The 27,017-nt window shown below is 33.0% G+C and overlaps 6 protein-coding genes across 7 annotated transcripts in view; 4 read left to right on the forward strand and 2 right to left on the reverse strand.

Annotated features, from left to right (window-relative positions):
• The window catches only part of LOC123004322 (synaptotagmin-15-like), a 46,442-nt gene extending 30,702 nt beyond the window's left edge, over positions 1-15,740 (forward strand). Inside the window, exons 9-10 of the mRNA XM_044397521.1 lie at positions 14,958-15,168; positions 15,323-15,740. Of these exons, the coding sequence (XP_044253456.1) occupies positions 14,958-15,168; positions 15,323-15,450 (339 nt within the window). The 3' untranslated portion in view covers positions 15,451-15,740. The remainder of the gene's footprint in view (positions 1-14,957; positions 15,169-15,322) is intronic.
• Positions 785-2,942, forward strand: LOC123004321 (aldehyde dehydrogenase family 3 member B1-like). 2 transcript variants are annotated; one of them, XM_044397520.1, is made up of 4 exons: positions 785-997; positions 1,049-1,138; positions 1,197-1,724; positions 1,770-2,942. In XM_044397520.1, the coding sequence occupies exons 3-4, from the start codon at positions 1,346-1,348 to the stop codon at positions 2,873-2,875; spliced, it is 1,485 nt and encodes a 494-aa protein (XP_044253455.1). In that variant the 5' UTR covers positions 785-997; positions 1,049-1,138; positions 1,197-1,345; the 3' UTR covers positions 2,876-2,942. The 2 variants fall into 2 exon arrangements, with proteins under 2 accessions (XP_044253455.1, XP_044253454.1); XM_044397519.1 differs by having other exon boundaries at positions 1,336-1,724.
• Positions 8,037-12,011, forward strand: LOC123004320 (aldehyde dehydrogenase, dimeric NADP-preferring-like). The gene is made up of 2 exons (XM_044397518.1): positions 8,037-8,688; positions 10,832-12,011. Exons 1-2 carry the CDS (start codon positions 8,271-8,273, stop codon positions 11,941-11,943), a joined length of 1,530 nt encoding a protein of 509 aa, XP_044253453.1. The 5' UTR covers positions 8,037-8,270; the 3' UTR covers positions 11,944-12,011.
• A 2,195-nt stretch (positions 15,741-17,935) lies between the features above and the next one.
• LOC123004503 (troponin C) lies at positions 17,936-18,746 on the reverse strand. Its single transcript, XM_044397825.1, has 3 exons — positions 18,553-18,746; positions 18,089-18,509; positions 17,936-18,039 (listed from the first exon to the last, which is right to left on the reverse strand). Exons 1-3 carry the CDS (start codon positions 18,553-18,555, stop codon positions 18,011-18,013), a joined length of 453 nt encoding a protein of 150 aa, XP_044253760.1. The 5' UTR covers positions 18,556-18,746; the 3' UTR covers positions 17,936-18,010.
• A 3,306-nt stretch (positions 18,747-22,052) lies between these two features.
• LOC123004502 (26S proteasome regulatory subunit 7) lies at positions 22,053-23,757 on the reverse strand. The gene is made up of 5 exons (XM_044397824.1): positions 23,558-23,757; positions 23,444-23,481; positions 23,077-23,390; positions 22,854-23,022; positions 22,053-22,801 (listed from the first exon to the last, which is right to left on the reverse strand). Exons 1-5 carry the CDS (start codon positions 23,628-23,630, stop codon positions 22,091-22,093), a joined length of 1,305 nt encoding a protein of 434 aa, XP_044253759.1. The 5' UTR covers positions 23,631-23,757; the 3' UTR covers positions 22,053-22,090.
• A 1,781-nt stretch (positions 23,758-25,538) lies between these two features.
• LOC123004501 (espin) overlaps positions 25,539-27,017 on the forward strand; it is a 28,521-nt gene continuing 27,042 nt past the window's right edge. The window contains exon 1 of the mRNA XM_044397820.1: positions 25,539-25,780. Within this exon, the coding sequence (XP_044253755.1) occupies positions 25,554-25,780 (227 nt within the window). The 5' untranslated portion in view covers positions 25,539-25,553. The remainder of the gene's footprint in view (positions 25,781-27,017) is intronic.

The following is a 27,017-nucleotide window of genomic DNA, read 5'->3' on the forward strand; positions in this document are numbered from 1 at the left end:
TTATTAAAGAAACTGAAACATTTATCAATAAAAAATATTAAATAAGTTACTTGTTACACATAATAATTACATAACAATGTAAATTGTAACCAAGTTTGTATCACTATAATAAATGATCAACACACGTAGAAGGTTACTTTCTTTTATTTCAACCAACTTGAAAAAGGAAGAAATATGTAGATATGATAAATATCATTGTATAATACTATTCTAAAAATTGTAATCAACCAAAACGAATTCGAAAGGGCAGGATCGGATTGCGGCCGTGAAAGGCAGGTAGCAGGATTATCTTATAATTTCTCCGGCTGCATCTTGTAGATGGTTGTATGTAATCCCGAGAGTAATCTTAATAAAGTTTAGGTAAAATAAGTTTAATTTTCGTATTAATAAATATTTTATTTTCTTACACTATATGTACAAAGTGATCCACTAATTTTTTAACCATTGGAGTACGCTTTTGATTAACAATAATTTACCAATCTTGAGGGGTCAAATATTTGTCAAGCAAAACCGTATCTGGTTGCAGTGTTTCATGTTATTAACAAAAATACTTTCAAATCTGTTATCAACAGACTGAGTCTTTCTGGATTACTTCGTATATGTATGCACAAATCTTGTACAAAATTTATATACAAAAATAATTTCTTAATAAGAACAAAGCATAGTCTGGTAATATCATTGTTTAAGTAATGTTGTATGGAACTGTCAACCCCCGTTGATTTAATCAGATAAGACATTTTGGTGTTGCGGCCGCAGTCCGGTCTTTACTTTTTCAGGTATAATTTTGAGTTCGCCGCAGTCCGGTCATGAATTTCAAGGGCTGATATAAAAGTAGCCAATCCCTACACACCGATTCGAAATTATCCACATGACAGAACTGGTTCTTTATATTAATTTCCAATGTAGTAAACTTTGAAACTTATTATCAGTCATGTCAATGTCACCTCAATTGCTTACATACGAATATGCAATCATGCCTGAATTGAGTACATTTGTGGTAAGTAAATATCGTCATTTTCTTGCCATTTGATGAGTAAATTTACTTCAGAGCAATTACCTTTGAATAAGTCATCACGCACTTAATGCTGATTTAGCTAATATAATAAAGTGTTATGACGCTACTGAATGACCCTTCCAAGTACGTATTTTATTTATTATATAACTGAAGAAATTACAGCTCTTTTTAAAACAATCAGTTAGTATTGTTAACCGTTAGACGTGCCAACCTGATTAAAATTCAAAGAAGCTTCAGTCCCAAAACTGGTGTCACAACTCCGACCTTCGATAAAAATATTTAAACCCCTTTGAATACAAACTAATCTCAGTCCGATTCAGATTTTCAAGAATGATACAAGACCAAACGACTGATATTGTGACAACAGCGCGCGATGCCTTCAACAAAGGCTTCACTAAAAACATGCGCTACCGCCTTAAAAATCTCAAAAATTTCATCAAATTCCTCGAAGAAAACGAAAAAGAAATCATTGAAAGCATGTACGAAGACCTGCGGAAGCATAGAGAGGAAGCCAGACTTGAAATTCTCATCGCGATAAATCATCTAAAATACTTAATTAATAACGTGCGAAAGTGGTCAGAACCCGACATGGCGGAGAAGAGATGGATCGACTTGCTGGACGGACTGTATATCTACCATGACCCTTTGGGGGTGGTTTTGGTCATGGGGTCGTGGAATGTCCCACTTTTGACTCTTGTACCGGTCACAGGTACGTTCAAAAATCCATAAAATGTGAATTTAGACAAAATTTTAGGCGCAATGGCTGCTGGGAATTGCGTGGTGATCAAGCCATCACACACTTGCCCCGCTTTTGGCAACATGTTGGCCAGGTTGTTGCCCAAATATCTCGACCCCATTTGTTACCCTGTGTTTCTCGGTGGAATCGAGGAAACCAACCAATTACTAAACCAAAGATTTGACTATATTTATTACACAGGGGGAGCAACAGTCGGAAAAATAGTCCATAGAGCTGCCAACAAATATTTAACCCCCACAACACTGGAATTAGGGGGCAAAAACCCGGTTTTTATTGATTCGAGTGCTGATCTAGAAATGACAGCAGCTAGAGTAATGTGGGGCAAATGTTTCAACTCGGGACAGGCATGCATCGCCCCTGATTACGTCTTGTGTACAAAACAGGTCGAGAAGGAATTCATCCAACATGCGCGAACTGCGTTGGCTAAATTCTTCAACAATGACCCCCGATGTTGCCCCATAGTCAACGATTTTCATTTTAAGAGGCTTCAAAAATTGCTTCGGGGTCTCAATGTGGTAATCGGGGGCCGTGTTGACCCCCTCGATAATTGTGTAGAACCGACTGTTGTCTCAGGGGTGAGTCTAACAGATCCCATCATGCAAGAAGAAATTTTCGGGCCAATCCTGCCAATTATCACAGTTAATGATTTTAAAGAAGCTGTGAATTTTATTAACAGGGGTGAAAAACCACTAGCTTTGTATATTTTTACAAAAAATGCCGTTGTTAGAGATTATGTCATCGATAATACTTCTTCGGGTGGTGTTACAGTGAATGATACACTGATGCATTTGATTGTTGAAAGTTTGCCGTTCGGGGGTGTGGGGTTGAGTGGAATGGGGTGTTATAAAGGAAAGGATAGTTTCGATACGTTTGTTCATAAGAAAAGTGTGTTGGTGAAAAATTTTAGTAAGATTATTGAGAAAGCGAATGAAATGAGGTATCCGCCGTATTCCAGTCGAAAAACTGATATTTTGGCGTTTTTGTTGAAGTACAGAAGAGGCCCGTCGTGGATTTGGCTATTTTATTTCTCGATTTTTTTCATAGGATTTGTTGTAGGTTTTCTAATTTTCAATTACTTTGCCCTATTACATTATACGAAGTAATAACCAACTAATGTAAATAAGAAAATATCCTAAAATAAAGTATTGTTTTTTATTGTTTTTTTGTAAATATATGTTTTTTTTTCATAAACAACATAAACAGTAAATCAAAATTAACAAAAAATAGTGATAGTAGATTGCATACCAAGGTGGGAGGTGCTTCAAACAAGGTACGATGAAGCAACGACCACCAAGGTTTGTATACTATTTTATTCATAATTATTCTCCTTAAAGAATAAAAAGACAATAAAGAATTTATAAAATTTGAAATGACATATTATGACAGTGCAGGTTGAACAGTGGTCACTTTTCAATTTTCGGGTTGGAAAGTGGCCATTTCCCAACCTGCACTATATATTTGCGTTGTTTGCTTCGGAGATTGTTTTGACAAGTGAATTGTATATTTCAAATGAATTGTTAAATAAAGTTGAAATGTCATACTTTCCAACTTTTCACATGTAAGATAATTTGATTATTACTTTATGATTGTAAATAAATAAAAATTTGTTTAACAAATACCACCCTATCAAAACCAATTCCAAATGCCCCATTCTAGGGTCCAAACGAAAAAAAACATTCATTTTCCTTTATTTATATTGAGGTACAGTTGGTTGCATAACTCGTTAAGTAATCCATAAAATATATGATTTCAAGCTGTCATTTTCATGTTTCAAGTTTCAAAAAGTATGCTAATGCCGTATTAACTGGAATAAATTTTGATCAAAATATTCCATTCAACTTTCAAGAGTGCTATTCCCAGTTCACTCATTTTCTCTTTAAAACCTTTACTTAAATGTGATTAATTTCTTCATAAGAGCAACAACACATTTAACATACGATTTACTATTATATAACGCTTTTAATTCACACTACATAAAAAATAACAAAAGAGAAGGTTTCTTCCCGCAAGATATGTAAAATGTTTTTAACGTTTCCTTGTTCTCTAATAATCCTTTAATGCAATACGAATGGAAAATTTTAATTTATGATGTTACCATCGCAAACATCTGACATTTATGCAATATGCAAAAGTTTCAGCATTGTAATAAATTATTTTCAAATCATTTAAACCGCAAGTCTGTACTAGTTATGTTACGTGAATAGCCGGGAATGGAAAGTTAGAATTGAGTTTGATGGCGCGATAAAAAATTAGTTGTATATGCAACCAACAATATTCTGCAAACTGATAATGAATAAAATAATGTGTTGTGCTATTGCAATTTAAATAGCAGACAAGTTCATTAATTTACAAAAATCGGCAACCCGGCGCATCCACCATTTTTATTGGTTTCTATTTTTGCCATGACATACAAAATGTACTTTTGAACCCTACAGGCTGATTCAAAAGTGTCCGGTGAACTCTCCAATAGTGATAAAAGGCTTTCAGATAAATACCTACAAAAATAAATGCAGATTTTTTGAGCGTTATTTTTTTGAGCGTTATTTTTTTGAGAAAAAAATTGAAATGACAATTCCCATATTATCATCATGTAGACACCTTAGTTCATAATTTATTATTAAATTTGCTAGTTTGTTAAATGTTCACCATAACACACACTGGTGATTTTTTCAACAGGTATCAGTTTAATGTTCCAAGATCCTGCCATTTCCACTAACTAAATACATAAATGCATTACCTGAACGGACAAAAACTTAACACAAAATCTAACCTTTGAAAAGCTCAAACAATCTTTTGTCATAGAAACTTTTAACTCAGATAGTTGTCCTTTATCACCACCCAAGAAAAGGGCCGAGACTTTTGAATCAGCCTGTATAAACCAAAATGTGTGCGACCATCCATCGTTACCACATAAACCGCAATTTCATCGTTAGTTTGACAAGTTAAATATTACGTGTTCCAAGCTTATTGTAATTGCACGACACAACGTCTAATTGCTTTCCTACATATCTTTTAAACAGCGATTTAACACCAGGAAAAGTGCAGACAAAAGCAGCTATATATCAGTCACACAGGAACAAATCCGACAAGACAATGTAATTTGTTGCACGCTCGGCTTTTCTTAAAGCAAGGTCCTGAATGATAGCACGAGAGAGCTTTTAAAGTGTTTCAAAGCATCAGTTGGGATTTCAGGTTTATGTAAACGCGATTATTGCAACTAACATCGAAACCAAAGGAACTTACAAATTTTCGATAATAAGAGAAGTGGTGATTTGTTATAACTTTCTCTGAGATAAGAAAATTTAATTCCACAACGATTAAAGCTAATTTAATTTAATTTGAAGCTGTAATAGTCGTCCAAAGTCGTTTATAATTGATTCATTTCCGAGTTCAACGGCCCGTTAAATGAGTGGTGAATTTTTTATTTATTGAATGCGATTTACATTACAAAATTACTCAACATTGACATTGAATTATACAAGTTAGGAGCAGTAGCTTACGGTTTAAAGATATTTAGTTTACTATAACTGTCGTTTGTTATTACAGTGCAGACGCGATTTTTCAATGTCAGCACTTATTAGGTACTCTGCCAAATTATTTTCTTATAAATATAAACAAATGTGTTACGATTTTTACAGCTTTACATGTGTAGCGTCTGAGCTATTTTAGTTAAAGTGATTTCAGTTTCATATTAATATTCATTCATAATATCGCTGGCATTGTTCCTATGCTTTATTTAATAATTGGTATTTTAGTGCTGCATAAAATCAAACATTTATGACGTAGAAAATTGCTTTGTTTCATGCGGTGTCAATTTTAATTTATGTATGTTGCGGCTACATAAAAATAATAATTTAACCATAAAAGTAGTATAAAGAGTAATGACTAATGACGAATTATAAATTGATTAAAATGCATCGACATTGACTTCTGTTATTTACAAATACGAGAGAATATAATTTATACAAATAGCCTCTTCGCTGCACGTGTAACAGCATAAAAAATAAACACGTTAACAAAAATAGATATTTGAAATATTACCATGAGATAGAGTGCTTTTTCAAATTTCAATTGTTTTAACGGAATTTTTTCCTTGCTTTGGATAATAGGAATACCTGAAGCTTCTTAAATTCTTGAAAATAATTACATCTATAAAATAGCAGATGAGAATTCGAAAGACCTCACAAGAAATGTGACCTTTATTCACATTTATATAAAATCTTGTCAAGCCAAGGTCCATAAAATACGAAGGTTGACAGGAATTTTTTATTTTGACTAAGGATGACGTCATTTTGGGTGCTAATGAAACAATTAGGACAACCGAAAATTTGCGGTTTTGCGGTTTGTTAGATTTCCTTAAACGTACACAAAAAATATGTAAACAATCATAATTTTCTTAACTGTTGTTTTTATATTTTGCGCTAGAAACATTTCTAATTAGGACAAATTATTAAATTTGCAATAAGTTATCTTTTCATAATTGTATGTAATTATAAAGTTTTAGGATCAATGTTAAATAAACACAATGTAATGACAAAATATAAATAGGTTGTAAAATTTTACCATTGACATTGACCCGACATAGGACGCGAGACGATAGAAAAAAACTTCATTTGAATAGAGTGGGGAATTAATATGAATATTAATTGTCTAGAACTGCAATTATAGCAATTCCGTCGTAATTAAAACAAAAAAATGTGCTGACTTTTGGTATAGGACATTATAAACAGGATGTTTTTTAACCACTAATAATATTATGGCAAATTTTCCGTCTATAAATAGAAATTATTTGTTTTTTTTTTTTGATGAAAAACAAATCGAAGATGATACACAGGCTGTCCGGAAAGTCGCGCACCTCCGTGACACTGTATCATCGGTCGGTGCCCTAGACAACAAGAATAATGTTAAAAAATTCTATTTATAAAAATTTTGAAGTTATGAGAGTTTAAATTTTGCACTTTGACTTTACCTATCTCTGTTAGAAAAATAATTTTTCAAGTTTTTTTGCTACAGGCTATTAGAAGAGGAAACGAAACATATACAAGATCATCAATATCATTAGGGTGTTTCACACAACTTTACGAGGCTTGCGCCTAATGTACGCACCCAAATGTACAAAATTCACAAAACACTAGATACAAAAAATACACATTTAATAATTTAATTTTTGGAAACCCATGACAGTAGTTGTCAAACTAACCACTGTTTCATTAATAGTCACAAACTGCAATTTTTCAGAAACAATTATCATTCGTTCTGTTAAGAGACGGCATGAGAATGATTCTAGTTTATCTATTTTAATCATTAACTAATTAAAAATGTTTTTTTTTTGAAGGGGTGAACAAACTAGAGAAGACTATACAATTTTTCAAAATTTCTAATCGAGTTCGTGTCGGAATATGTATTATTGATTGCATTTTACAGGCGTAGGCCTCGTAAAATTATGTGAAACACCCTGTATAAATAAAAAATATCAAATGTCAAAAAATAAATTTGAAAATTTTAAACTTTTTAAACATTTTTTCAGCACTCTGAGTATTTGCAGCATATAGCGGGCTTAATCTGATGTCTTTTCATTTTCCTTTATTATCTTCAGTATTATGTTACCATTGTTTAGAAAAAAATGGGTATTTTCTTAGAGCAAAAATACAATCTCTTTAGTAGAAAACACATACCACGTGAATAAAAAAAATAAACCAAACGTTTTTTTCTCAAAATTATTTATTTTTTGAAAAAACTAATTGACGAGTTATACAGTATTAGAAAAATGTGACGGAACCAAATATTTTAATATCCACGTTGTCTGAAATGTAATATTAATTGCTTAAAAAAAACTTTCAGGCTCATTATTAACGTATTCATGTACGGGTAAAAAACATTTTCTTTCTTGTGGATAATTGTAACAAGCGAAAATGTCTATTAATAAAATATGAAAGTTGTACATTTTTCATTTGATATTAATACCTTCTTTTAATTGAATTTAAATATTTCTTGCACATTATATCCTAATTAATTTTTATCATTAGGATCGTCAATATTTGTGTAATTATAAAGCCATAAAAAATAATGCTCGATGAAAAATCAGTCTGCATGTACTAATGCTCTAAATTCAAAGTTCTTAAAATTGATATTTAAATATCAATTAATATTATCTGGACCATTGACCTCAACATTGTTATCACTGACGTCACAGACTCATTTAAAAGATAATTTGCTCGATTTACTCTCTGCTTATTTTGACATAAAATGTCACCCATGCGGCTCAAAAAATCCCTTCTCCATGTCTTATTTCTCCCTCCTCTACTAATTACCCTCGTCCTCCCTTCGTCCACGGTCAGTGTTACCTCCAAGGTAAACTAGGCGAAGGCCCGTTCTGCGCGAAAACCGCGATTGGTTCGCAAGTTTCGGTACAGTTCCCTCGCAGATCGGTATTATCTAACAGTAGTTGCATCCATGCAATACAACAAACACACAGCTAGAAAGTGAACGCGAGTGAAAATGTATTCAAGAACCGGCGAAACAGTCGTCGACATAACACTTCCAGACCCGGCGAAGGTTGTTCACATCGCCAGAGATCGATTCGAAGAAGGCAAAACCAAACCGATCAAATTCCGGAAGAAGCAGCTCAATAACCTCCTCAAGTTCGTACAGGAGAATGAAGACGCTATCCTGGAAGCCCTTTACCAGGACTTCAAGAAACCCAAACAAGAAGCGGTGTGCTACGAAATCGGTCCGGTGGTCAAGGAAGCCAAACATGCCATCAACCATATGGACGAGTGGACGAAACCAGAGAAACCCAAAAAATCGCTGGTTAATTTTATGGATGGGGTGATGATTTATAATGATCCGTATGGGGTTGTGCTAGTCATGGGTGCCTGGAATTATCCCCTGATGCTGGTACTGATGCCTGTTATCGGTTAGTACAAGGTTTTTTATTGTTCGGTCAAAAAGAACTCTTATTGTTTAACAATATTACAGTTTTCAAGACAGGCTTTTCTCTAAACTGTTTGTTTGTCATCTAATGAAATACAATCAATTTTAATTCCTGTATGGAAAACCGGTGATTATTACAAATGCAATATAAAACAAAGCAAAAACCCAAAAGAGAAATATCACTGAATTACAAAAAATCACATTCAATTTTTTTAATAAAAATAATAAAATAAATGAGTTAAGCACTAAACTCAATTTAATGATTGCATTTAGTTGAAAATTGAATAAATAAAGTAATGAGATAAACTCAAAGATATTCGAAACGAAAAGAAATTGAATTTCTCTGATCTTCTGAAAAAGTTAATGGAATATTCTTAAAACATTAAACCTGGTTTTCAAAAATTGTTTTAAATGACCACCGTAATAGAAGAATCTTTGTTTAGTTTCAGGTTTTTTACGAAATTCAATTTTTATATTCATTGTAAGCAAAATAGGCAAAAAGTAACAAAATCACATATTCATTTTTGATTTTTATTCCAAAAAATTTCTATTAGTTGAAGAAATATTACTATTATGTACAAACGTTGTGTTAAAGATAATAAATACGGGGTGGGGGCAGGTGCTGCAGAATTTTTATTTATGGCCCGATTTCAAAAATAAAAAACTAAATTAAATGAGTTTTAATATAGTATAAGCTGACAGTTTTGTAATTTTTCTAAATGTTAAATTGTACTATGACATTTAGAAAAATTCTACAATTGTTAACTTATACTACATTAAAATTTATTTTTTTAATTTTTAAAAGCGCACCATAAATAAAAATTCTAACAGGGCCTACCGATTTTTAAAATTTTTTCATAATTCTTATTTAACTTATAACTATTTAATGTTCTATTGATATTTCTTTACTAAAATTTCACAATAATTTATTGAACTAATACTAATAAAAATAATAATAAATAGAAATGATCAATTCGTTATATTTGATCAAAAATTTTTATATTTTGAGCATTTTTCACTAAATTTACATTTTGAAATGCATAGAATGGACTATAAAAGAAATAATATATTTATCCATTACAAAGTTGTTTAACAATTCATTTCCATGAACAAGGCAAATCACTTTATTTATCACCGAACGACAATTTCTTTAATTCTCAATTGTTGTTTTCTTTCGAACGTGTCGTGTCAGGAAATTAAATAAGTTCAGTATTGTTGTGACAAGGTTGTTTTAACTTATCACTTATCACATTTAACACAAAGAGCCAAAGACACCTCACAAGTTTTTTTTCTAAAAAAATTCTATCGAATATGTGCCCCATTAACCTCGCCCCAGCAGGTGACAAATATGTAATATGCGTGTTTGTTCTTAATTATTATTTAATTACGGTAAACTTCGGCATGTGTAAATTACGTTTTGTTAAACACGCGATATTTTATTCATATTTGCCCGATTTGTTATAAATTATTCATATCTGTTTAAGAACAAATGGAAAAATTTACATTTGGCCAAGTTTTCCACCGGGAAGTTATTTAAACCTTGTTTTTTTCTTGCTTAAAATCGCACAACAGACCGAGTCTGAATTATTTATTGCGTTATACGTTGAACTTTGTCTCTAACAAATTTTTCTCGAGATTTTGTTTTTTGTGTGAAAGGTAAATCACGGTTCATAAACCTACTTTCTTTTTTAACGAGTTCGGATATATCGAAATTGGCGCAATTATTATATAAGTCTAATGTGGCAAAATTGTTTTATATGTCGAAAATGTTACTTTCATTGAAATGAAATACCGAGACGTTTATCTGGATCGTTAGGTGTGGGAAAAAGCGATAATTAACGCGGTTTTATTAACAATAGTGAAAGTGAAACAAAGCAGATCTCTTTCAATTTTAATAAAAATTAAACACTTGCACTTCCTGCAAACCAACATTTTTTAAATAATAATTAAGTTGATAAAACATGTTTACCAATCCAAGTCTAATTTATTTTGCTGAGACCGGTTTCAAGTCTAGAAAAAAAATTAAAAACCTGTTCTCTTTGACCGAACCCATTTCAAAAAAGCTAGAAGAGCAGTTTTTTACAACCTAGAATTTTCAAAAAAAAATTACAAAATTCCATTCGTAGGTGCTATAGCAGCCGGCAATTGCGTTGTAATCAAACCCTCGGACCTCTCTCCTGCTACAAGTCAACTCATTTATAAACTGCTCCCCAACTATTTGGATCCTGAGTGCTATCCTGTATACTTGGGTGGAGTTAAAGAAACAACTGAATTACTTAAAGAAAAATTCGATTATATTTTCTACACAGGCTCCACCTCTGTAGGCCAAATCGTCCACAAAGCAGCCAATAAGCATCTCACACCTGTCACATTAGAATTGGGCGGCAAAAGCCCCGCCTACATTGACAACTCGGCCGATATTGCCAAAACTGTGAAACGTATTTTATGGGGAAAATGCATAAACTCGGGCCAGACTTGCATCGCCCCTGACTATATTTTATGCACTAAAGAAGTGCAAGAAAAGTTCGTCAAATATGCACAAAAGGCTCTTTTGGAGTTTTACGGTAGTGACATTAAAGATAGTAATGATTATTGTCGGATTATCACTGATAGACATTTCGAGAGATTGATTGGTCTTTTGCCCGGCCTTAAGATCGCCGTTGGGGGACGCTACGAGCAAAAAGAGAGATTTATGGAGCCCACAATCGCTATAGATGTCAACCCCAATCACGCCATAATGCAAGAGGAGATTTTCGGTCCTATTTTACCCATTATTCCAGTAAATAGTATAGATGAAGCTATCACTTTTATCAATCGCAGGAACAAACCCCTCGCTTTGTATATTTTCTCAACCAGAAAACACGACCGGGAAACACTCCTCTCGAAGACCTCCAGTGGTGGAGTTTGTGTCAATGATACAATCCTCCATGCTTCAGTCGATGTTTTACCATTTGGTGGTGTTGGGACAAGTGGTATGGGTTGTTATCATGGAAAAAAAACATTTGATACTTTTACACACAAAAAGAGTGTTCTAGTTAGGGATTTTCAAGCCATTCCGGAGAAAATCATGGCGAGTAGGTACCCGCCGTACTCGAATTCGAAAATTTCTTTAATTCAGATGGCCCTAGAAGAGCGGAAAAGGGTCTCATTGAAATACTTGCCACATTTTGTGATGTTTCTGTTAGGGATAGGAATCACAATCGCGGTTTATTTTTTGTACCTGTATGTGGAAGTCTAATGTGATTTTGGTGATAAGAGGTGTCCTAGGTTAGGTTTAATAACAAATAAAAGATTTTTTTAATTTTACGACTTTTTTTTTAATTCACGATTCTCATATTATGCAGAAAATTATATTAATTCATTGGGTCCACAAAGGACAAAGTTTCACTAAAATACAAGAATAACATCTTTGATTTAATTTCTGCAAAACCAGATTATTTTTATTCAGTTCTTTGGATTTTTTTTGACAGAGTAAACAAAATTTTACAGTAGATTACTATTATTTTTTATTGCACTTTTTCTTCCACCAAAAATGAAATTAAATTAAGTAATGTTTACCAACGTACAAAAATCTCCTTTTCTATTATTTCCTAATTCTAAAAAAGCTAAAAGAATTAATAGTCCAGTCAATCGACGCTCAAAAAGGGGTTGTAAAACACAATCATAACTTTACTGTTGTATTTGGATTAGTTAGAATTTTAGAAAGTACTAAAAGTCCCTGGTCTGAGGTAAGCGGGGATGCAAGGGAGCACGAAGAAGGTGCCGTTTTGTGGCTTATATCCACAAAAGAGTGCGTGTTACGAAAAAAAAACTGGTTTAATATACCTACTAAAGTAATGTTTATAAAATTTACTACAAGACTTTTTTTGTGTCTTACATAGTTTTTAACACATCCGCTAGCAAATATAGCACTCATAGACGAGCCCCCTTCCAAAGGGGTTCGTCTATGATCGCACCCTTAAAAAAAATCTTGTCTCTCTTTGCACCATGGTGTCTAAATACCAAGATTACAACAAAAGTGGTTATGAGGGAATATTGATTGCAACAGATTGCAAATTGTACTGTAAGCCTTTGCACTTTGTGGAAAACAGTTTTTACCTTTCTGCAAGTGGTCCCAAGAAAGTCAAAAAAGTGAGGTTATGTTTGCTTCTTGTTCCGAGTTCTTGCATGAAAATTGAAAATGTTCAGATTCGAAGACAATTTTCACTTCCACATCTTCGTCGCCAATTGATGTTGTGTTTGTAAGCACATAGGGTGGGTAAAACACTAATATTTCGGTTTTATTTCCAAATCAAGTACAACGCAACGTAAGGTGCAAATTCTTCGTCACAATTTACTCAGAAATCAGAATAGTCACAAAAGGGTACCTACCCCTACACACGTAACATTTTAAAAATCATTATTTTAATGAATGAATTCAAAACTGGATTAATTAATTTTGCTTAATTTTTGAATTAAACTAAAGTCTAAAGTGATTGGTTTCTCCATGATTACTCACATTATAATAATGGCTGACTTCAAACGGACCAATCACATCATTGCAATAAAATTTTTGAATGAATCCAAAAATCTACACTGATTGGTTTTTTACATTATTATAATGGCCGACTTTAAACGGCCCAATCCCAATGCTTACAATTTTTACAACAATCTTTATGTTAATTCATTCATTCATTCATTCATTAATAGTTTCTTTAGAGGGTGCGATATTTGCTAGCAAATATCTCGAAAACTATTTGAAATACGAAAAACCTGAGAAGCCCATCTTGTAGAAAATTTTAGAGTGTTTGTCTTTCTCAAAACTATCTCCCGCCTACGTCGCTTTGACATTAATATATCAAATGAAATACCTAGTTTTGAGTAATGGTGAAATACATTTGACAGAAGAGGAAAACAAAAGAAAAACACTCTATAAGCTTTATTTTTTTCTCGTAACAGGCTCCGTTTTGTGGATATAAAGCTAAGAAGCATAAGACGACATCTTCTGTGCCCCCTTCATCACAGATAAGCGGAAAGTTTTAGTAGTTTAAAGTCTGTAGAAAGATATAGCTGTTTTTACTTTCTAACTAAGCTAAATATAGTCTTGAAGTCAAAAATTCTGTTCCAAACCATGCATTCTCAACTTGTTCGTTGACTACAGTATAATGACAGAGTACAATATTTTTTAAAATTTTGGAAAAAAGGAAGGCAAATTTTTTTTGTTAGCAAACAGCTTTAATTTTCGAGATATCAGTTTGCCAAAAATCTAAGTTAATATTTTATTGTGAACAGAATACATCCAGTCTAAAAAAATAGGTACTTTTGTAAGACCTTTGAGTAGTTTGAGTATAAAGACCACAACAACAATCTACCATTATATGGCATCCTAGTGGCCCTGATACCGTTCTTCCATATACAGGCTGTGTCAGAACTCGCGCCCCAGAGAAAACTTTCAACTAAGACAAGATACCAGGTACATGAAAAAAAAATATATCAACTAACTATTAACTATTTATTTTTTTGGAAAAACTAATTGGTGAATGATAAAGCAAAATTTTTCAAATTTTCTTTTGTTTTTGAGTTCTACTCATTTTTTTATTTTTTTAAATGACAATAACCCACTAAAAATCATTTTTCTCATGTAGGTTATGATCTAAGGATTACAACTATCTACTTTGTGCTTAATTAAAAAAAAACTATTTTGACAAAAAAAATCGCATAATTTAAAAACAAAAAATTTTGTTCTCAAGATAAGGTCACATTTTTTATATTACTTTAATTTATATTAATTATTATTTTCTGAAGGCAAATGATTAAAAAAAAACACTTGTTTCCATACTTTATATTCACTCTGTATAATCCTAATATCTTGATGGTTGTTTGCTCAAAACATCAAGATTTTCCCAAAAAGTTTTTAACCACTAACAGCAAAAAATTCATACGCACTCATAGAATGCGTAAAATTTGGATCCTGTATTAATTTTCAATCTACTCATTTCTCAGATTTTTGTAATAAAAAAAGTTATATTCATCCTAACGGTTGAGTGTTTATAGTAGACCATTGGTACTTGGTACTTAAGTGAGTTTATTTGTTTTATTGCTCAAATCGTTAAGTTTCAACATATACTTTGCATACGAAATTAAGAATCCAGCAGGTCTTGTTACGTGTCTTTAATGGGAAAAAACTGCGAGTATAATCTTAAAATTGGCTTATTTTGTATGTGTGAGATCAATAAAAATATCTCATGCAACAGAATGCTGAATTTATTTTAGTTCCAGGGTGACAAACACGAGGCTTACGTGCGCCTCACCCTGAACCAGCACTACCGCAGCGTGAAAGAAAAGCGCACCGGCGTAGCGCGACCTTCCCGCGACGGTGCCGTGACCTTCACCGAAGGCTTCAACTTCAAACTGGCCCCATCTCAGGTGGACATCTCCAGCTTAGCTTTCCACGTGTTCCAGGCGACTTCTGGTTACGGTAGGGGTACGTGTTTTGTCCGTGTGGCTGATCATCTCATTTTTGCACGATTTACTTTCTAATTATATAATTTCGGTTTCCGCTTGCACTTCCTCTACTTTCACTGTGACGCAACGCGTTTCCTTGATCTTGGTTGTTCAAGATCACGATTTGATTGCAGACAAGTTGATCGGGAAGTGCGTCCTGGGCTCGTATATGTTCGCAAGAGGCAAGGCTCTGATCCAGTGGAACACGGCCATCGCCAACCCTATGGAACAGAACCAGCAATGGCACATCTTGTGTGAATAGAGTCGACGTAAAAATTACATTTCGCTGTTGTAAACATGTAGAAAAACCTCCAGGAATTTCCAGAATGAGTTACATTCATGATTGAAAGCACGCGTTGTTTATCCAACAGCTAAATTTATCTCCAACCAAAAATTTTTTCCAGATGAAACATTTTTGCACAAGGAGCGCAATTGAAAGACTTGAATTAACACCCGATATATTTTCAAATATACCTTCTTTAGGAGATAGATTAGATTATTTAGAAATATATGTATACAATTATTATTGAAATCAATAAATTATAATACTACACTTGCAGTTTTATTTGCATTTGGCACTGTTTTCTGTGGTATTTATTCAAACGGGTCAAGATTTTAAACTTGTTTACCTCCAAACCAATACAAGATCAGACTTCATTATTGGAGGTGCATTTCAAACATTTCAAACACAAAAAATCTTTTAATTATTAAAACTCATAATTTATTTACATATTTGTACAAGTAAACAAGAAACTTGCCTTCATTTTTTAATTCAAACACACTGTTTTCAAATTAAAAATAACGATTATTCAGGTTATTTATATTTTTTCTTCAATTTTAGCAGAGTCGGATCTAGACTAGACAACAATTTCACCTGAGGCAGAAAGGTAAATCAGCGCCCCTGTAAGATAAAACTGTACATACATATATGAATAGTTGTGTAACAGTACAAGAAGAAAGTCTTTTCTTTTATTACACTGTTTTGGTGTTACAAAAAAAAACTATAATCACAAAAGCAACTTAACAAGTCTATAACTCTTGCACACTTACATCCAATAGGTTTGACATGTGGAAATCATAAAAATTATAAATTCGAATTCCAAATTGGCATTTTTATTTGTGAGTTTGTTTCAAGAATTTAACCTACATTTTTAATAAATTATTGTAAAATAGAAACAAATTATTAATTATCTTTTTGTTATTGATTATTATTTTTTATCAATTCCGCGGTCTTTTCCACTGATTGCCTGAGGCAAGTGCCTTGCTGCGTCACTCTTCAATCCCCTGGATAAAAGAACACGATAATTTACTTGAAATTTTTAAAATTACGAGTAAAGTATATTTTTAATATTCCTTTATGGACACCACGGACATAAAAATATACTGAAAATTTTAAACTTCTTGTTTCCTTTCCTTTTAACTATCAATTATTATTTAGTCACATTTACCTAGATGTAACTAATAGATATGCCGCTGCACCTAGACATTTTTCACAAAGATAACACAGAAAATTAATTGTTTGTCCAACATGTAGGTAGTGCTAAACACCCTCAACAAATATTTACCCCAAGTGTTGGGCCATTTAAGTATTCAAGCATAGCACAAGCAAACTAAAATAAAAATATATCTATTTCAAAACAAAGACTCCGATTTCTTCATCAGAATTGTTATTCTCTCCTCGATTCGATCGATCGGTTGCTTAACATCTTAACAGATTGGAAGAATTCACACGAATTATCCGAAACATCTCCATTTTTTGATTCTCTTGAATTGTTATTACGATCATAAGAATATGTTTACTTATACCGGGTGACTGTAAATGATTGTGATTTTTTACTTCAAGTTGGTGTCAAAAAAATTTTAGTTTGACAACCTTGATTATAAAATTAAAATGTCAAACTTTTATAAGCAATTGTTATTCATCTGCGAGAGGCCACTGCTGATTTAGCCGTCAGCTGAAACAAATTAGAAGAATTACCAATAACTTCAGTGTTGCAAATGGATTTTTTTGTCACAAACATTAATAGTTACCCGCTAGTAGTTAATTTCAGCCCCTTTGACACCAAAATTCCATTATCTTCTTGCGATATTACATTAAAGTTCTAGTATGTTGATGCATATTAACCCATTAATCAAATTTAAGTTTGTGTCGCGTACCCGGAAATCCCAAGTTCAACAAGAAAACACTATTTTAACATGTATTCAATTTAATTAGTGTAAAAAAGATTGTTCGGATTTGCCACGTGACTGGCAGCTAATAGAAATGCGCCACTTGGTGTTACGTTATTAACGAGCGTACTTTACACCTTGCAGTAAAGCAAATATTTGCAAAGTTAAAAACAGTAAAATAATATTTATGGTTTATCACGAATAAATCGTAAAAATCCGGTTCAATCGCCATCAACAAGTTATTAATCCAAAAACTATAAATTCCAAAACCTTGCCCAACCCTCAATTGAAAATGTTTATTATTAAAGTGTTATTTTTAATAAGCTAAAAATACGCAACAACGGATGTGTACAACTTCTAATTATAAATTTGCTTTTTTCGGTCGCCATTTTGCTAAACCGGAAATTCCTGTTCACAAAGGGTTTGAATGAAATTTCGGACAAAAATAAATCAAACTGGTAATGACGATAGTACTAAATTTATCCAAGATCAAGCTAATTATTTTACAGACATTTTGTTGGATGCACTTTCAGTTGGAAGAGATGCAAAGGAAATAAAAATAGGACAAGAAAAAACTATTATACTAAAATTGTTTATTTGTTATTTTGTCAGTATCACTAGTACATGTTGTCTTTGGATCGGAAATTTGTCTTTTAGTCACCAGTCATCATTTCCATAAATTCTGGAACACAGATTAAGAAAATTATTGCAGATGATAGTTTTTGACTTACCATCAAAGTCGACGGTTCCAGAACCGTCAGTATCAATCTCGGCAATAATCCCATCAAGATCCCTACTGGTCAAATTGTCATCAAGGGCTGCTAGAATTTCTTTAAGAGTTGCAGTAGTGATATAACCGTTTCCTTCCCTATCGTACAATCTAAAAGCTTCTTTCAATTCTTGTTGAGTAGATTCATCATCGTCCTCTTCGAGAAAATGTGAAGCAATGTTGTAAAATCCGTCAAAATTGACAGTCCCACTTTTATCCGGATCATTCTGCATTATCAGCTTATTGAGTTCCCCATCATCAAAAAGCTGTCCCATGGTGTTTAAAATGGTGGAAATCTTCTGCGTTTCGATAAACCCGGATTTGGAGGTATCAAACATCTGGAAGGCCTTCCTCATGATGGCCATCTTCTGGTCGTCTGATTCCTGGAAAAGCTTTAGGATTTTTTTGAAAAAAAGCCCGACTTACCATTGTGCAGGTGCTCAGCCCCTGGAATGCTGTTAGTTGAAAAAATGAAAACGTAACAGACACTGTCAAAATTTATGTAAACCTCCAATTATATATTTCCCCTACTCCCGATCTACCCGACGCAAAATTTTCTAAACGTGTAAAATATTTCACGTTTGAACGGGCTAGAAATTGTTATTGTTAGGTGCAAAAACGAAGCCTGTCAAGAGGTAGATCATTAGTCTCCTCCATCATTATTCGCGAAGGATGTGTTGTCGTTTGCACCGATGTTAAAATAGATCTGAAACGAGGATAAGTGCGATTTTTTCGCGAGTTGCGGTAGGCTGGCCGCATTTTTCCCAATAGTAAATATTTGAAATGGTTTTTGTCAAGAAAGGTGATTCAGGTTCACTTTCCAAAGAGACACATTGCCAAAGAGATATAATTAGATTATTTTCATTATAACTGTCGATGACTGAAATATACGAAATGATTTCGATTTAAAATAACCACGAGGTTTATTTGTGAGTCACCTGATTTGGCTGAAAAAAAATTAAAAATTGATGGGTTCTAATTAGAGCAGTTTAAGTCGCGTCGTGACTTAGTAGGGTGACACTTCATTAATCAGTCTTTTCTATTTAATTTACAAGAGAATCACCCAGACTAAATATAACCAGGAGTGGGTGTTTAATAAGAAAATATGGATTTTCTAGACTAATCTGGAAGCGTTATTGGAAAATTACCTAAGCACTATACATCTAACGGATGTTTAGTTTATGACTACCTTACATTTGAATCCATTTAAATCAAATGATTTCAGATTTGAATTGACTTCTATTGTATTTCTTTACTTAATTTGACAGCAAAATCCTTAATCCTGCTCTAGCCAAGTTTCAAATATTATCAATCCTCGCAGTTTAACCCTGTTAAGTTTTAAGTATTAAAAAATTCGTTTGTTAGTATGTTACATTGACCAATAAAAAACTGCTGCTTTTACAAGAAATAAAAAAATTGAAAATAGTAAAAAAAGCAAGTAAGTACTTACAAAATTATGGAATAATATTATTAAAACTGCAAATATTTTATTTTGGCAAAAATGGTCAAACAGGTCAATTTTCTTTTGAAAAAATACACAATTTTCAACTTAAAATTTTACACTTTTTGGTTTTTGAGTAATGACGTCATCGACATTTATTTTAAATGGAAACCCCTAATTTTTTTAGCCAATTTGATAGATCTTTTAATTGTCAAAATGACAACACCAAAATATTAAATATTACCTACATAAAGTTTTCAAAAAAAATCACCAAGAAAGTGAATTAATATCAACAAAATACAATAATACAATTTTAAATCAAATTGAGAGAAAATTGACCTGTTCGAGCTTTAGTAAAAACAAAGTATTTTCAGTATTTTCAGTTTTAATAAATAAGATTATTCCATATAATTTTGCCGCCCACTAACGTAAAACAAATACCTAATGTTCCGATATATTGAATTAATTTCAGCTTTAAGCAAGTAAAAATATGATTTTGCCGTTTATTATTTGTAATTTTAAAATATAAAAACGTCTGGGGAAAATTCAACAAAATAACAAAATACTAAATATGTAACGACAAAAAATTAACTACCAAAAAAGAGTTTTTTATGTGATTAATGCCGTAAGTGTTAAAATGTTTTACTGTGTTTAGACATTGTTTTTTGCACATAAAATTTGCATTCATTTTCAAATAACTAAACTTTATAATATTTTGTTTTTAGCGTACCCATTCGCTCTACAACTCTGTTCCTTTACGCTCCACTGCGGCATTTAGTGATGTGGTGATGAAATTATATCACAATTATACGTACAAAAAATAGGTACTTCAAGTCATTAAACTTATTTATACATATATTGCAATAGTTGTTAGAAGAATTTCTAAACAGGCAGTGAAAGGAACTCCTCAAATGTCTTCGTAACGTACTGAATCAGTTGTTCATAACATTCTTCATTCAGGAATTGCGTAGGAGTGACTAATTATCAAAAAAATCTTTGAATAGATGTTCTAGAATGTATATATTTTTTGCAAGAAAAATTTCCACTGGTTGATAATTAACGAGCTCTATTATTATTATTAAATATACTGATGAGTAGGTATCTATAGTTAAAAAACTGATTCAAGTTTTTATAATCATCCACTTCCAGAAGTTGTAGTCGTTTCACCTCATTCAATTACAGTTATTCAATGACAAATTACTAGATAAGGATCATGATATAAGCAAATAAATATAACAATGTATGACAACAATAACAATATCTTATAATAATAATCTCGGAATAAATAATACACTCGTACTCGTGACTGGTTTACGAGTAAATGTGAAAGCTATGCAATCTGGAATATAACCAACAAGTGACAAATTCATTACTAACGATCATACAATAAATGCATCTATTTACCTAAAATATTGCAGAACAATGAAAAAATTATGTTCAATTTATAACACCGTATATCGGGGTTTAAAAAGATAATACTTACGATTTTATGAACGTAATAAATTATGTGCGTTTTGTGGTTTTAAATACGTTTTATGTATAATAAAAGCCAACATTTTACTCTTATAACATTTAAGATTACAGTTTATAATCAAAGTAAAACCTGTTGTTTAGTTTTATTATAATGTGACCATGCAAGAAAAAATATGATTTATTTTTAAAAACTACTTCACAGACTCATAAAAATTATTTGTTATCTTTATCAATTATCGGCTGGTAATTGTTTACAGAAGCATCAATTTTCTCATTCAGCCCACAGATCGTGTGAAATACCGATTCATTATTTAAATTGTAAATTCGTTTGGCTTTAAAATAAATGACAACAAAAATAGGCCATGCCGAACAATATCAACATCTAATCTAAACATCCGACGCTCAATAAAATGTTTTACCACCCTACTTAACAGTATAACAGGTGTTCTTTGTAAACTGTAATGTGTGTTGCATTTCCGATAACTTTTTATAGTAAACATTGAAATTCCTTTTAGTATTGTCACCAGTCAATGCTAGCCAAAATTTTGAAAAATAAATGTAGAGTGAAATTAAGTTGGACTCTTAAAAGGTACACCTCCGTACATTTGTTATGTTAGGATGACAGAAGGAATTTATTTTTTTAATTTTAGTCTTGTGCCAAAAATAATAATTACGCCATAATTTAATATCGATTCAAAATAATTGTCTTTTGTTGTTTGATTAATGGCAAGCATCTGTTGAGGTATTTCTCTTGTGACAAATGTAATGTAGCGCAATTATCTCCCAAATCTCCCCACATCTATCACCATTTCAATTATCCAATGAAAAATCCCAATTCGCAAAAATCCACACTTGTTAATTACGAACATAATTCTAGCGCATCCGAGTCAAAAATACTCCATCTAGCTGTTTGCACCTGGTTTATTTTTAACCTTGTAATAATTAGGTTGTAGTTGAGTAGTCACATTTTTCTTTTGACAAGCACAACAACACCCATTAATAAAACCCAATCTTCAAAAAGCAAATTATATTTAGCTATCAAAATACAAATTAGTTATAAGTCATGTATCTAGGAGTCGCCGAAAACTTCGCATACGACTTGATGACTTTATTCACAGCTTCGAGGAAATCCTTCTCGGTGGCCACCTTCCTCCTGGCCCTAATCGCAAACATCCCTGCCTCTGTACACACACTCCTGATCTCCGCCCCCGTGGAATTCGGGCACAGGCGAGCCAACAGCTCGAACCTAATATCCCTTTCCACGCTCATGGACCTCGCGTGGATCTTAAAAATATGACTCCGGCCCTCCAGGTCTGGCAACCCAAACTCTACTTTGCGGTCGAGACGACCGGGACGCATCAGAGCCGGATCCAGGGTGTCGGGCCTGTTAGTCGCCATCAAAACCTTGATGTTTCCTCTGGGATCAAAACCGTCCAATTGGTTAATTAGTTCCAACATCGTCCGCTGGACTTCGTTGTCGCCACCGGCGCCATCGTCGAATCTAGCTCCGCCAATGGCATCGATTTCGTCGAAGAAAATCAAACAAGCTTTTTTCGAACGGGCCATTTCGAACAATTCGCGGACCATGCGGGCCCCCTCGCCCACGTATTTCTGAACCAATTCGGACCCGATTACGCGGATGAAACAAGCGTCGGTGCGGTTGGCCACGGCTCGGGCGCAGAGGGTCTTACCGGTGCCCGGGGGGCCAAAAAGGAGAACACCTTTGGGGGGCTCAATACCCAATTTTACGAATTTTTCCGGCTGTAAACTTTCAGTCAAAAAAATAATTCATTAAAATGTACTACAATGTTACATGTAACAAGGGAGTTTCTACAACTTCTCGCAATTTTTCAATTTGTTCTTTGCAACCGCCGACGTCGCTGTATGTAACATCAGGTTTTTCCTCCACTTGCATCATAGTGACAGTGGGGTCAATTTTTGGAGGCAAAGGGATGTGAATTTGATATTTATTGCGGTCAACACTAAAAATATAATAGATCAAGTAAAAGTTGAAACAAAATTTAAAAAAATCTTACCCCACTCTCATTCCTTCCTCAATATCGGTGGGGGCCACAGAATCGGCCAGATCTACAACAAATTTGGCAAACTGCTTCACATTTATTATATATTTAGGATCGTCAGTGTCGGCATTGATGATTTTCGTGCACCTGGCCACCTGCAAGGGCTGCTCATTCTGTAGAGTTTGCTTATCAGCAGCCAAATCCCAAAGGGCCGGTGGGGCCAATCCCGTATCAGATTCCTTAATCCCAGTAAGCTCATTAACACGTTTAATAATCGTCTGGATGTCATCTTCCACCGTTTTTATTGTTTTAGTGTATTGACCCTGGCCCTATAACATAACCTCACATTTTATTTTTGACACTTCCAGATTAATTTACGTACGTAGGTCTTGAGAAGAGCAATATCACCTTCATCGAGGGCTAAAAATTAAAAATATTGATCAGAATCGTAAACAAAATGGATATGAGAACAAGAAAGAAGCAAATTAATACGTACATTTTATTTCCTTTTCCGGCTCTTCTTTATCGGTTTTCACCTTTCGCATATCATCGCCCAAATGGTCCGGCATTTTTGCAAGTTTTTGTGAGTATTTAATTCACAATTTACACAAAAACACTGAGGTAACGATTACAAGCAGATTTTTTGTTGACGTTTGATTTGACGTTTGTCTGGTGGGAAAGCTTAACCAATCGAAAAACTTGCGCTACCAACTGTGATAAATAAAAGCACTAAACATAGTTAGAAATTACAAAATTTAATTATAATGTAAAAATTTTACTCATTTGCATGTTTTTGTTAAAATTTATTTTTGATTTTCCGAAACAATTATGCCAGCAATACGAATTTTTTGATATAAGTTCAATACATAACTATTATTCAATCTTCTATGGTAAAACTGAATTTTATCTACTCTTTTCTTCATGTTAAAATGAAATTTTATCGTCTAGATGATAAAAAAATACATCCATTGTTGTATATCTGCGGTTGTTAATTGTTAACGATCTTTGACATTAGATTTCATTGTTGAATTTTACTTTGACATTTATAAATATCGACCAAATTGACTACAAAATTAGTGAGGATTGAATAAAATTTTATATTGTACACGACGATAAAATTTTCATTATCTTTTCGAGCATATTAGCGGCTCGGCTGACGCCTCAACGCTAAATTGCTCTCAAAGATAAAATTTAATTGCACCTAGTTATAAAAGTTATAAAAAAATAGATCGGGTGACTATTAATGATTCTGACTTTTTACCCTAAGCTGACATCAAATTTAAAATTTCAATATGGTCACCTTGACGTTCAAATTCAAACGTCAAACTTTTATAGGCAATTGTCATTCATCTGCGACGAGCGATTGCTGATTTAGCCGTCACCTGAAACATTGTGATATAACAAATTAGAAGGATTACCAACAATTCAGTGTTGCCAGTGAATTTTTTATCACAAACATTAGTAGTCACCCGGTATTAGGCGTGCTTGCATTTTTTTGTGATGTAAATAAAGTTTGCGGTAAATGAGTCTTTTCTGTTGATTGTACCTAACACAACTAAAGGAACAAAGTTAGTAGAAAAACATTGTTACCAATTTAATTAAGTATAATAAGTGTTTAAAAATAGAAGAAAGGAACAAAAACTCCATAATAATAATACAACAATAAAGAAAAGTATTGTAGGACATTTGAAATAAAAGTAAAACAATTTCACATTTTCCCCATACAAAACATTAACACAATTTTTACCAATTTTTGTTACACAGTTGGCCAACATTGTTAGTGTACCTACTAAAATTCCTCTAGTTAGTGCATCGAACGTTTTAGTCGAATTTCAAAACAATGCAAAAAATTAAGGTTTCATACAAAAGACAAAAATAATAATTAAAATTTGATGGTTTAGTAGCGTCAATTTCAAATAAATTTATGCTTTATTTGTACGGCTGTCGAGTGTAGAAAGTTACCATCTGCCACAGTGCATTTGAGATGAAAAGAGCAAATCTTAGAACCAATTTCCTTTCGATTACTTTGACACACATTTGAGTTAAGTACAGTTTTAGAATAGATTTTCCAAAAAAAAAATCACTTTCATCCATATGTGTAATTAAAATTTCACCTATAATTAGCTAAAATAATATTCCGGAACTTGAGACGTCACCAAAGATTCGCAATGAGAAAAAACTGTTCTATTTATTCCGCTCTCACTTAAACCAATGACATAACGTTCAAATAATAAGGAAAATATCAAAAAGCGTTGAATCCGTGTCAAACCGCACTGTTCCCCCCGAATTCAAAGAACTTTTCTCCATTGGACCTCTTTTACTTTCCAACTGTTCCGATGACAATTATCTGTATTTTTTTGTAAACATTTCGTGCGTAAATAATGGGCCAACAGTGGTTTCAGTTACTGTATCATGACAGGAACCAGTCCTCGGAAGATGCTGTCGACGGTGACAGCACAATTCGGTCTTTGACACTCGAAATTGCGATAAAAATGTGTTTGTTAGAGTTATTCAAATTGCACGTGACGCACAACAAAACCATCTCAAATAAAACAAAATTTAAAAGCACCACCGGTGCCAGAATCAATCGTCTCTATCCCGAATTTTTGCTTCTGAAAGTGGGAGATGAAAGTCTTGAAACAGTGTCGACTTCAATTGAGGACTCCTTTGATAACAACTGTTCACGGTTTCATTTGCGAATGCAGGAAAATGAAAAAAGGTGAGTTTTTGAAAAGTTTTTCCCAAAGCCTTGAGGAGCTTCCGAAGACTGTTATTAGTCGGAAATATGTTTTCGTAACTAATTCTTGGGTAGAGTCTATAATTTGAAGCCGAATTGCTCAATAATCGAATACATAAAACAAGTAACAACAAATTATCGGTTATTTATTTTGGTACCAATCAATGCACCATGAATGGCAATCTTCAAAATAGTGCGAAATATACGCGGTACGCTAGGAAAACAGGTTGTGTGGGGTTTGTGGGCTCAAAGGGGTGGCGCGGTGGTTGTGATACACTTGATGTTCCCTTAGGCGAAGCTGAAATTGTGAAGTACTTTATAGAAACGTCTAACTGGTTCCTGTTTAGAAAAAACGACAATTTTGTAAATCTGATGGACATGTTTTTGAAGTAAGTACCACAACTTGTACTGTAATAAAAAAATCTGGTACTATACATATTAAGACAGCTAAAACTTGTTGCTCTTTATCTTTAGCAATTTTATTATAATTATTACAACAATAATATTTGTTTCCTCTCAATAGGAAAAAAAGTGACGCTTTATTCCCCTTTTTTGACTAATCATCTGGTACTTTATTCCCTCTAGAGAATAATAGTATATTATAATACTAGTTTATAAGCAAGCCTTTAAAACACGCACGACGGGTTTAAGAGCACGTCGCGTCAGCGGAGTGTTTTAAACGTCGTAAGTGTTTTAAAGGCGCTTATAAACGAGTGTTATACGCTATTTTTTATTATACCTGCCCAATTACGATCTTTTATGAAAAAATATGAATTTACACAATAAAATTATCAAAGGTTGTTTGTGAATCGTTTTCGTAGAGACGGTTACTAGTTTACGTTGTTAAACACATTTTTTCACGTTGTAATTGGTCCAGACATTTCACTATTTCTTGTTTCCTAGACAACTTTAAAATTTCAGCGTGCTACAAAGGCCAAATTACGCACGCTGCAGCGTGTTTTAATTTAGGATTATGATGCTGGTATAATAAAAAATAAATATAATTCCGATTTTTACTCTTAAAATAACCTACATTCTCGGAATTAAAATAGTTGTTTATTCTATTGATGCATAGTATATTATACAGGCTGTTTCACATAACTTTACGAGGTTTGCGCCTAATGTACGCACCCAAATATACAAAAGTCACAGAACACTGTATACAAAAAACACACATTTATTTATTTTTTTTTTGGAAACGCATGACAGTAGTTGTCAA

The sequence above is a fragment of the Tribolium madens genome, unplaced genomic scaffold (assembly GCF_015345945.1).
Source record: "Tribolium madens isolate multiple individuals breed KSU strain unplaced genomic scaffold, Tmad_KSU_1.1 Scaffold_1;HRSCAF=32;Tcas5.2_LG8, whole genome shotgun sequence".
In the NCBI taxonomy this organism is placed as follows: domain Eukaryota; kingdom Metazoa; phylum Arthropoda; class Insecta; order Coleoptera; family Tenebrionidae; genus Tribolium; species Tribolium madens.